The sequence below is a fragment of the Capsella rubella genome, unplaced genomic scaffold, assembly GCF_000375325.1.
Source record: "Capsella rubella cultivar Monte Gargano unplaced genomic scaffold, Caprub1_0 scaffold_3, whole genome shotgun sequence".
NCBI lineage: Eukaryota > Viridiplantae > Streptophyta > Magnoliopsida > Brassicales > Brassicaceae > Capsella > Capsella rubella.
The window spans coordinates 8682519-8694626 of NW_006238921.1; the positions used below are offsets into that span (position 1 = coordinate 8682519).

General features: G+C 33.2%; 4 protein-coding genes across 4 annotated transcripts; all 4 read right to left on the bottom strand.

Moving 5' to 3' along the window:
- Positions 1-1786: 1786 nt before the first annotated feature.
- On the bottom strand, positions 1787-4787 carry LOC17893153 (protein DETOXIFICATION 19). Its single transcript, XM_006296581.2, has 7 exons — positions 4452-4787; positions 2936-3483; positions 2727-2813; positions 2569-2625; positions 2239-2477; positions 2053-2171; positions 1787-1958 (listed from the first exon to the last, which is right to left on the bottom strand). The coding sequence occupies exons 1-7, from the start codon at positions 4719-4721 to the stop codon at positions 1854-1856; spliced, it is 1425 nt and encodes a 474-aa protein (XP_006296643.1). The 5' UTR covers positions 4722-4787; the 3' UTR covers positions 1787-1853.
- Positions 4788-5820: 1033 nt separating this feature from the next.
- LOC111831456 (protein DETOXIFICATION 19-like) lies at positions 5821-6559 on the bottom strand. Its single transcript, XM_023785595.1, has 4 exons — positions 6534-6559; positions 6220-6458; positions 6011-6129; positions 5821-5928 (listed from the first exon to the last, which is right to left on the bottom strand). Exons 1-4 carry the CDS (start codon positions 6557-6559, stop codon positions 5821-5823), a joined length of 492 nt encoding a protein of 163 aa, XP_023641363.1.
- Positions 6560-7105: 546 nt separating this feature from the next.
- LOC17891379 (protein DETOXIFICATION 19) lies at positions 7106-9689 on the bottom strand. Its single transcript, XM_006298897.2, has 7 exons — positions 9296-9689; positions 8416-8960; positions 8168-8254; positions 8005-8061; positions 7681-7919; positions 7473-7591; positions 7106-7390 (listed from the first exon to the last, which is right to left on the bottom strand). Exons 1-7 carry the CDS (start codon positions 9572-9574, stop codon positions 7286-7288), a joined length of 1431 nt encoding a protein of 476 aa, XP_006298959.1. The 5' UTR covers positions 9575-9689; the 3' UTR covers positions 7106-7285.
- Positions 9690-10900: 1211 nt separating this feature from the next.
- On the bottom strand, positions 10901-12088 carry LOC111831666 (endo-1,3;1,4-beta-D-glucanase). The gene is given in 6 exon segments (XM_023786740.1): positions 10901-11178; positions 11307-11407; positions 11502-11605; positions 11607-11690; positions 11810-11831; positions 11908-12088. Coding segments are annotated over 6 exon segments (609 nt in total). The 5' UTR covers positions 12065-12088; the 3' UTR covers positions 10901-11037.
- Between the last annotated feature and the right edge of the window lie 20 nt (positions 12089-12108).

The window sequence follows — 12108 nt, forward strand, 5'->3', positions numbered from 1 at the left end:
GGTACACTTAAAAACAGTTTATTAAATAATTAACACAAAACTATACTATTAATTTGATATAAACTCAAACCCCAACAACATCAAGTAGATAAAGCCAGAATTAGTGCTTTGATTTTAGTTACATTAATTAATTATTAACACACTCACTAATTTCACTAATGAATTTTATATTAACACTCAAAACCCAACAACAAGTAGATAAAGCCAATTAGTGCTTTGATTTTTTTAGTTGCATCTAATTAATTATATATTTCTTCTTATTTTTAATAATCTTTTTAAAGTTAGATTAGGAATCAAGTGGATATGCCCATATTGAGACTTGTATTAGCTTCTGATTATGATGTGCAGCAGTGCAGGTGTGGTCCTTATGCCGGCTTTAGTACTTATTCGAGGTGTGGTGGAAGATTTTTCTTATATATTGGCGGCTCACTTAATTAATTTATTTACTAAATATATATATATAAATTATATATAGCTATCAAAAACTAAATTGTAAATGTTAAGTTATTCAAAAACTTAACTTTATTTATCTTTGTTTAAATTTTTGTTTTTTTTTTTTTCCATTGGGAGAATTTGACTAAAAGATTTAAGTCTAATAGTATATGGTTTCGTGATTGTTATGTCACTATCCAAATTTTAATGACATATATTAAAAAATGAGTTATCAAAATATGTTTTTAGTTATTAAATTCGGAGTTTGGTGGGATCATTCATCGTAGCTTTCAACCCTACATAGTATTAGTAAGGCACCCATACCATCAAGTAAGTATTAAGTTTGATTTAGGCCACACACAAAAGTTCTAACTAAACGGCTAGCTACACATTTTGACTTTGGAAAAATGGGTTATATAATACACTCCAAAATCAAACATTAGGGTTATTTGGATCTTATCCAAATATTTCCCTATTTGTTCTGTACATATTTCCATATATCTCTTCAGACAAAAGATCCGAATATTTTATATGATCTTTTCTAAATGCTATCTTTCACTATTAGGCTTCCCTCGAACAGATTCAGAAAAATTTCATGCACAGCTTGCTCCAAGGCTCTGCCTGCACACTAGCAGTCTCGGTCCACGGTTAACGATACCCCTATTATACAATAGTATATAGTAGTCATGAGTTTAGTTAATTAGAATACGTTTTGTGGCGAAAGTTAATCAAACCTCGTTCACGTGTAAGTATATACATATCGAATATTCTAACTTGAAAAGACAAAAACAAATAGGACAAGAAAAAATTATCAAACATTTGTTCCCACGAATGTTAAAATTATGCGATTTGTGGTAGTTGTAAAAAATAATTGATTTTTGTGTTGTCTGATTGTATTTGGTACTTATTGTTTGTGGTTGCTATTAAAGTCTATCATCGGAGATTCAAGATCGGAGAAGATGAGAGAAAAACACTTTTATTCATTGTGTTTAAAAGTTTGTTACAAATGCTTAACGTTTACATTTGTGATTAATCAGCTTATATATGTTAATCAACCTTACAATAGCTAACCAACAATAAACCGATATACAATGTCAATAACCGGAACCAGTACCAAGTACCAAGTATTCTAATATCCTCCCATCAAGTCTTTAGCTTCAGTAAGTCTGAATTGTGAAGATAAAGACTTGACAATAACATCTGTTGAAGAAGATTATAGAATGGACCTGGATGAAGAGGTTTGGTCAAGACATCTCTTAAACGCATTATTACAATCTAACCAATTATGAATTCAACGACTCTCTTAAAACTTATATAAATTTTGTTTTGTGAAAATTTCAGATGTTGCATGCTGTTTACAAAAGCGTCCAAATTTTGATAGAATGCTTAAATTAAAGAAATGGAACCAAGACGAGAACATTTCAGACCGTGACAGCATTCAGCTTTGTCCACTTCCGGAAAATTGTCATAAGCAAGAGAGATGAGGATTGGCAGAACATCCCACATATCAGACCAATCCACAAACCCTGTTGTCACCAAAAAACAATGAATCATAATGCAAACATACAACAACAATGAAACCTTACTAATCTCTCAAGAGAGTCATGCAAGCTTGTTTACCTTGGTGTACAACTTCAACTTGAAACCACAAAAGTCTGCAATAGGCATTCCAATTAAGTAATATGTTCCCAAATTTATAAAGGTGACTAAGTGCTGCCATCCGCATCCTCTTGCAACTCCTATCAACAAAACAAATTAAATTTGATTCGAAAACAAAAAGAAAACAACTTTTTTAGATCTACTTACCTGATAGAACACCTTGGATTGAATCAAGGGTTATAGAAGCAGCAAGAAAAAACCTAAATGATGCAAACTCTTGTTTGATCACAAGGCTATTGCTGAACAAACCAACCCAACCATCATGACCAACAAGTATGGCAATCACTACGCCAAGAGCAAGAACTAAAGACAACTTAACGGACACCAATGTGGCTTTCTTTGCGCCTTTCACATTTCCAGCTCCAAGTTCGTTGGACACACGCGTACTGCGATATTTTCAATTTAATACATTTCAAAAGGATATGTCTACAAGATGTATACAAAGTATTTTAAAACTATCTGATAAGATGATCAAACCTTGCAGCTGCGCTAAGTCCATATATTAACATGTAGCTAATAGATTCCGAGTTGACACTGAATTTATTTTATAACATTACACACAGTAAGATACTATGATATAATTAAAAAAACAAATCATTAAATTGAAAATAAAAAAAAATAAAAAAAAATGTTACCATATAGCTACCAAAGAAGTATTGATTTCAGGGTTTGGCATCACTCCTGCCAAGAACACAAGAATCTCGAACGCCCAATATTCCAAACTGTTGTACACAAAATAGTCTCTAGTTATGTTTCAACAAGCCTATAAAGTTGTTTTTTTTCCTTTTAATAACATTAACTAACAAAAACCTATAGGCTAAATATAACTGGTCAACATACTTACCATACCATAGCAGCAGAAGGGATACTTAATGTCAAGTTTATTACGACATAACGGAATGATTCGTCCAACGAGAAACCAGTCCATGTTTCCTTAAAGTTTTCAGAACAGATCACATAAGTTCCAAGAGAAAGGAAAGCTATCCACAATGAAATAGATGTAGCTATTGGAGCACCAATGAATCCAAGGCCAGATAAATAAACCAGAACATATGCGGTACCAATATTAATCACCAAGGGAACAAATGAGAAGATGGCTAATGGAGTAATGATCGATTGTGTTTGGCAAAATCTCAAAATATTTTGTAAGAACCCGTAAGCTAGCAAACCAGGAGCTTGGTACTTCATATATATTGCAGCTTGTTTTGAGATACTAGGATCTTGTCTTAGAAATCCGAATATAGGTTCAGTGAAGAACCAGGATATGGTGATGAGGATTGTGAAGACAAATGAGACAATGCAAGATGATTGTAGATGAATCCCCAACATTCTATAGTTTTTTGCACCAAAGCCTTGCCCACACAATGTCTCAAGTGCTCCACTTAACCCTGTCTGAAAACCAAAAAACATTAATGCATGTTATAAACATATGTATATAAACTAAGATTTACCCCATGGTACACCACAAGACAATTTTTGTTCTTTTACTTTTATTCTAAGTTTAAACCCGTGGTATTCCGTGGAATGAATTTTTCTTTAAATTAAAAATTTATATTTTAAGGTAACCCATAAAAAAAATATAGACAACTAAACAAAAATATATTATATTATGTTAACTCAAACACGTTTAAATTTTTCCTAAATATAGGAGCGGATTAAACCGCATAAATTTTTTAATTTGGATGCTTTAGAATCAAACTTTCTGCATATTTGTAGTTGAGAGAATATTAGTCATATTTAAAATGGTTCTGACCTATTATCTAAAATTTTCTAACTTATGTTGACGTTTTACATATATTTTTTCTTTTATCGATTCAGTAATATACGTCCGTTTTCAAAAATTTAAACTGCAAAAATATGCGGAAAGAAATTTGTATTTTAATTGTACATATACGTAATAATATAAAAAAAAAAAAGATTATATGAAATATATTATAGAGAGATTTGATTTATTAGAGAGAGAGTTTAGGAAATCTTTTTGATGTAATAAATATTTGTTTCCAATTTTGTGATTTACTTGTGATTTAATTACAATTTACTTTTAAGTTTTGTTATCTATTAAAATGGCAAGGGAAGTTATGCAAATATTAAAAAGTAAAAGGTTATAAACCAAAATAGATTTTAGTACAAAATGTACTCCAAAAATGTTAAGGTAGATACCATTGGCCATATATTCTTGTAGATATATATAATTTTCTTTTTCTTAAAGGAAAGACAAAAACTAATCTATTATTCATTATATAGGTTATTTCCACTTTTGGGATAATTCTAGGTCTTGAATTTTACTTGAAATAAATAGCAATAAAAGGTTTTAACCCATTTTAATGTCGAATATATAATTTCAGAGAAACGGATGGTACCATGAAGGCAAAACCGGAGACGGTGGCCCAAGAATTAGCAAGGGTGGCACCAGCAAGCTCAAGTTGGCTGAGATGAGAAGCGAACATCACAGAAGTCATAGGGATACAGTAGTAGAAAAGATTGGTTAATATCACTGGCAGAGAGTAAATAGTCTGAGTCTTTGCTTCTTCCACGTCAATCAGTTTTTGAAGCCAAGTTAATGATCTTGATCTCCTTCCTCCTTCATCTTCTACACCTTCATGGTCAAGCAACAATGGAGAGCTCTTCATGGGATCAGCAATTTGAATCTTCTTGTTTGGAAGGACTTTGGGTTTGGTTAAGAGTTTGAAGGTAAGAAATATGTATTGGCAATGTGAAGAATAAAATAAACTGTCTAATAAATACACATGAGGTCTATCTCTCTCTCTCTCTCTCTCGCTCTCTTAACTTTTGTTGTCCCCATTTACAGCGGGTATAGTTAAAAACGTAAACTCCAAATCATTAAGATGGCTTTTAGATTGAAGAACGTTTTCCACACTCAAACTTGGATGATTGACGTTGAACCTAATGGTCCAACCGTACAGCTGGCTACAAGAACACTAAAAGGCTTTCCACAATGCGGTGAGCTATGTAACATGTTGCACTATATATATATATATATATATGCTCATATTTTGAGAGGACGAAACTATAGAGTCCGTTGTCACAAAGGAGGAGATCCGAAAAGCACTAAGGGGGTAAACACCAATCCTAGCCCCAGAGCCAAGAACCCTAGCAAGACAAGTTTGTGCTTGCGGCCTTCAAATATATATATATATATATATATAGATTTAATCGGCCATTCTATTTGGTAAAGTTCTTGACTACTTCTTAAGTGTGGAAAATGATGGGTTCAAGCCCAACTATCTCCAAATTCCACTTTTATAGATGTTTTTTTATATATATATAGGTCTTTAATTTATTTTTGCTACCAGGTAGCCTTAAAAGTTCACATCATCAGGAACGAAGGACTCTAGGACAATGAAAGACTATAGACTTTCGCATACCACCTGGCAGTCGTGTTTTAAACGTTACACATCTCTGTTTTATGGATGAACATTATATATAGTAATAGTGGTCGAAACAGGATTTAAACCGAAGGAAAGAAAAGATTGCCTATAATAAGGTTTGTCAGCTAAAAGAGGAGGGCTAAGTTCAATATTGGAGTTTGACAAAAAAAACCATCTTAAATTAATCTCAAATTTAGTAGTTTCAGTTCAGGCTTATCAAGCTTTTAAACTTGTATAACTATAGACGCAATTTATTGTAAAAAAAATTTTTTTGATAGAATAAAACTTTACATTCATGCAAAAGATATATATATCTCCAAAAATGGAACTAGAGTTTTTTTCAGGCCGTAGCTGCAGCACTCAACTTCGTCCACTTCCGGAAAATTGTCATAAGCAAGAGAGATGAAGATTGGCAAAATAATCCACATATAAGACCAATCCACAAGCCCTATGTTACACCAAAAATAATAAGTCAAACCATAACATATGTAATTACCAAAATTTCATAAGAGATTAATCAAGTATTTTACCTTGGCGTACAACATCAACTTGAAACCACAAAAGGCTGCTATCGGCATTCCAATTAAGTAGAATGTTCCCAAATTTATAACCGTGACTAAACGCTGCCATCCGCATCCTCTTGCAACTCCTAAAAATAGAGAAAAATAAATGAGTTTCATTTGTCGCCCTTGAATATGATTCGGAAAAAAATAAAATAACAAGATTTGGATATTTTTACCTGATAGAACACCTTGGATTGAATCAAGGGTTATAGAAGCAGCAAGAAAAAACTTCAATGATGCAAACTCCTCTTTAATCACAAGGCTATTGCTGAATAAACCAACCCAACCATCATGACCGATAAGTATGGCAATCACTACGCCAATAGCAAGAACTAAAGACAACTTAACGGAAACCAAAGTTTCTTTCTTGGCGCCTTTCACATTCTCAGCTCCAAGTTCGTTGGATACACGCGTACTGCGATATTTTACAAATTTTAAATTTCCGAAACAAAACTTCCTCCACGTCAATCACTTTTTGAACCCAAGTTACTGATCTTGATCTCCTTCCTTTTTCATCTTCTACACCTTCATGGTCAAGCAACAACGGAGAGCTTGTCATGGGATCAGCCATTTGGATCTTCTTGTTTGGAAGGACTTTGGGATTAGTTAAGAGTTTGAAGAATATGAGAACTGTGAATAGGCAAGGTGAAGAATATAATAAGAGATAAAGAAACTGTATATTAAATACACATGAGGTCTCTCAACTTGTTTTGTCCCCAATATAGTTAGAACTCCAAAACATTAAGACATCTTTTAGATTGAAGAACGTTTAATTTCCACACTCAAATTAAATGTATGGACCCTTCTGAGCTAATAGACATCTTATGGATGATTCACGTTGAACCTTGTCCAACTCTGTGTTACACTTGTGAAAAACAAATCTTTACCTGAACATTGAACGCCTATGGAACAGTGAGAAATGTACTCTTTAGCAAGATTTATAGTTTCCTTACCATTTAATTAGAATTATTTTAGTTTTCTCGATGGTTCTTATTAGACTTCCAAAGAGCACATATAACAAATAAAAATTGTTGTGTAAATGATAGATGGGAAAATGTAGTATGACTAGAAGATAACTTTCACATTGGTTAAAAATCGTGAGTTATCTGGTCCACAATTACATAGTCTTCTTAATTCCAATGATATTCGAAAAATTATTTTTCTGCAAAAATTTATTTTATTCCATATTGCTTAAGAAAAGAAATGTGCCTCGTCCCTAGAAAAATTGGAACTAAAACTTTTTCAGACCGTAGCAGCATTCAGCTTCGTCCACTTCCGGAATATTGTCATAAGCAAGAGTGATGAAGATTGGCAAATAAGCCCACATATCAGACCAATCCACAATCCCTATGTTACACCAAAAATAATAAATTAAAACATAACATATGTAATTACCAAAATTTCATAAGAGATTAATCAACCATTTTACCTTGGCATACAACTTCAACTTGAAGCCACAAAAGGCTGCGATCGGCATTCCAATTAAGTAGAATGTTCCCAAATTTATAACCGTGGCTAAACGCTGCCATCCGCATCCTCTTGCAACTCCTTAAAATAGATAAAATAAATAAGTTTCATTTGTCGCGTTTGAATATGATTCGGAAAAAAATAAAATAACAAGATTTGGATATTTTTACCTGAAAGAACACCTTGGATTGAATCAAGGGTTATAGAAGCAGCAAGAAAAAACTTCAATGATGCAAACTCCTCTTTGATCACAAGGCTATTGCTGAATAAACCAACCCAACCATCATGACCAATAAGTATGGCAATCACTACGCCAATAGCAAGAACTAATGACAACTTAACGGACACCAAAGTTGCTTTCTTGGCGCCTTTCACATTCTCAGCTCCAAGTTCGTTGGATACACGCGTACTGCGATATTTTTCAAATTTTAAATGTTCGAAAAAAAAAATTCGAAGACAAGTAATTTTGAAACTATCTGGTAAGATAAGCAAACCTTGCAGCTGCGCTAAGTCCGTATGTTAACATGTAGCTAACCGCTTCCGTGTTGACGCTGAATTTATTTATAACATTATACACACAGTGAGCCACTTTGATGTAACATATATACCAAATTTAAAAACATTACGTAACTAAATAGTGATGTAAAATAATGTTACCATATAGCTAGTAGAGAAGTATTGATTTCTGGATTTGGCATCACTCCTGCTAAGAACACTAGAAGCTCGAACGCCCAATATTCCAAACTGTTGCACACAATATATTCTCTTAACCTTCAACAAGCCTATGAAATTTTTTCTTAATCCTGTTTTTCAACAACATGTACTATTTGGGTTGACCCATGATGTGATAATAACATTAACTAACACAAACCACTAGGCTAAATATAAATTCTCAACATACTTACCATACCATAGCAGTGGAAGGGATACTTAATGTCAAGTTTATTACGACATAACGGAATGATTCCAACGAGAAACCAGTCCATGTTTCCTTAAACTTTTCCGAACATATCACATAAGTTCCAAGAGAAAGGAAAGCTATCCACAATGAAACAGATGTAGCTATTGGAGCACCTATGAATCCGAGGCCAGATAAATAAACCAGAACATATGCGGTACCGATATTAATCACTAAGTGAACAAACGAGAAGATGGCTAATGGAGTAATGATGGATTGCGTTTGGCAAAATCTCAGAATGTTTTGTAAGAACCCGTAAGCTAGCAAACCAGGAGCTTGGTACTTCATATATTGTGCAGCTTGTTTTGAAATACTAGGATCTTGTCTGAGAAATCCGAATATAGGTTCAGTGAAGAACCAGAATATGGTGATGAAGATTGTGAAGACAAATGAGACAATGCAAGATGACTGTAGATGAATCCCCAACATTCTATAGTTTTTTGCACCAAAGCCTTGTCCACACAATGTCTCAAGTGCTCCACTTAACCCTGTCTGAAATCCAAGAAACATTAATGCATGCCATAGATATCGTTATATATATATAAAAATAAGTAATATATAGACAAAACTCCAAAACTTATCTATTAGTATTCATTCTAGACGCCTTGGTCACTCAAGACGCCGTAAAAGCCAAAAATAGGTTTCTACACATTTTGGGATTAGTCTAAGTTTGCTTTATGATTATAAAAATTAGCAATAGAAAGGTCATAATTTTTTTTTTATATAGATACTTTTCAGAAAGATGGATAATTTTGATTATTCTTGAATAACTTGGAGTTAGATATGTTGAATAAAAAGTCATAAGGAATAAGATAAGTGGATGGTACCATGAAGGCAAAACCGGAGACGGTGGCCCAAGAATTGGCAAGGGTGGCACCAGCAAGCTCAAGTTGGCCGAGATGAGAAGCGAACATCACAGAAGTCATAGGGATACAATAGTAGAAAACATTAGTTAATATCATTGGCAGAGAGTAAATAATTTGAGCCTTTGCTTCTTCCACATCAATCACTTTTTGAATTAAAGATGATGATCTTCTCCTTCCTCTTTCGTCTTCTCCACCTTCATGGTCATCCAACAACGGAGAGCTAGTCATGGGATCAGCCATTGGATCTTCTTGTGTTGGAGTTTGGTTAAAGAGTTTGAAGAAGAGAATTGTGAATTGGCAAGGTGAAGAATATAAAATAAGAGATAAAGAAGAAACAGTTCATTAAATATTAACACATGAGGCCTCCCTCTCTCTCGCATTTCTACCATTTATTGCCATCTTATATAGCCATATAGGGAATACGTTTTCTTATGTAAACAATTATAACAATGTTTTAAAAATTAATATTTGGTTATTAGTGGGTGTAACTAACTTATAAGTATATGATTATTTAAATGTGCATACATTTAAAATGTATTTGACTTCTTTAACGATTTATAATGTACATATGTTTTTGATTGGTTAAATTATTTTTAGTAAATTGAATAACATTATATGATTTTATATGTGTATTAATTATATTTTGAACATATATTTTGTCTGAATTTCTAGAGTATATACATAAAAAAAAAAAACGTGGTCAACAACGGAACAAATTTTTTAGATTTTAAGAATCTTTTACGAATATGATGGGTCCGCAATATGTTTGTACGTACAATAAAACCTTTCTAAATTTATAAAGTTAGTATGACGATATTTCATTAATTTATTAAATATTAATCAAAATCAAATTAATTTTTGGGATGTTATAAATTATGTAATTTTGGACTAGAAATTTAATATTTAAAAGACAAAATGATAGTTCTTTTGCAAATTCACTATAATTGAAATGATATACATATATTTAAATTTATGATTAAAGACCTCGTTTGTCAATTATTGTCGAAAGTCATCTATTTCAAGAAACAGTTTCAACCTCACACACATGCCTTGTTTATTTTCTTTATCTGATTTGATTGTGGTTTTTGGAAGAGAGTTTACTTCCAAATTTTACCAGATTCTACAGCTCATCTCCAGTTTAGTCAGACTCATCGTTACTCTTCTTCTTGTTGTTTTTTTCTGAACCATGTTTACTCATCAACTAGAAACAACAAAGGAAAAATAATTATCCTAAATATCATTACAACCTTCCATATTTAGAAACTGTATTGATTTTTTAGTCATCACATGACTAATAAGTAATAATCATTCAATAGAAGCTGATATTAGTTGAAAAGTGACAATTTTGTCAAGGTTGTTATGACTTGTGATTCACGGGGTAGATAACATATAAACAAAATTGTAATATAGCATGAATTGTCAAGTAGAGAGCTAACTGATTAAATCATAGATAAAACTCAAACAGTAGAATTACATTGTTTGTAGCAAGATTTCTTGTTTTATATGATCATTGTCAATGCAGCTCAATTTAGGACTATGGCTATTTCCATATCGATACAACTAGGCTTAAGGCCCAAAAGGACATGTTAAAAGTTTTGGCTCATACCAAAGCATCGTAAAGAAGAGATACAACAGATTAAAATATGTTTTTGGGTCTACTCTGGTTATGTATCTAACCAAAGCTAAGACCGTTCTAAGTTCTCTCACTTGATATAGTCGGTGAGCCAAGCGAGCATGTCTTTGTGAGCTTCCTCTGCAGCTTCAACTTCTGATGGATCATTTTCATTGTACCTAACAGTCCAACCGTGTTTGACACTTGGGAATATCTTCACAAAACTCTTCACCTGAAACATGTTACTTAATGCAATTACTTACTTGAAGACATCTACTTCAAATACACATCAACTACTAATGGTGTGTTTTGATTGTAAGTAAAACTTGCGTAAAGAAATAGGGCTAAGCAAATAAGTACCTCAGGTTTTGAAGCTAGAACATCTTCGAATTTCCTTACAAGATCTGGAGGAGATACTTGATCCAATTCAGCTCCTAATACAGCAATTGGAATGTTGACCCCTGTTTCAATTATGTATTGAGAGTCATAGTCGTCACAACAAATGAGAGGGAACTAGCACGTAATGATCAGAACATATTAAAAAATGTTAGTTACCCTTAATATCATCGACCGTAACACGAGAAGGATGTAATAAAACAGTAGCCTCAACAAGGTTCTGCTTTGCCAATTCAACAGCAACTTTTGCTGAGATTAAAGTTGTTCTCAGGATTATAAGGATCACCATGGAAGAAATCAGGAACCACGGCAAAGAATCCAGCTTCAGCAACCTTGTCAGCAAGTTTCCTATCACAGTAAGAGTAAAAAAACCAAGACAAGTCACAACAACAATGAACCTAAGCAATTGAGCTAGAGAAAACTAACACATGATACAAGCTAGTTCAGTATAGATTCTGGTACGGTACCTCAGGTTTGGAGTTTCATATCCTGCAGTTAAAAGAAAAGGTTTTAGATTTTCAAACTCTCAGAGAGAGTTAAAAGTTATTAGAAAGGTGATTTATACCGAAGACATGAGAGACGAGAAGAACAGCAAGCTTTGAATGAGTAGAAGAACCAGAGACATAAGTGTCGAGGTTTCCAAGTTTCTCGACATGACCCGACCCGCTATCTGGATTCAGGTTAGGTGGGTTCTCGGTGCACTGATGATGATGACCCGACATCTCACTTTGCCGAACCAAAACAAGGACTCCTCCTCTCAGTCTCA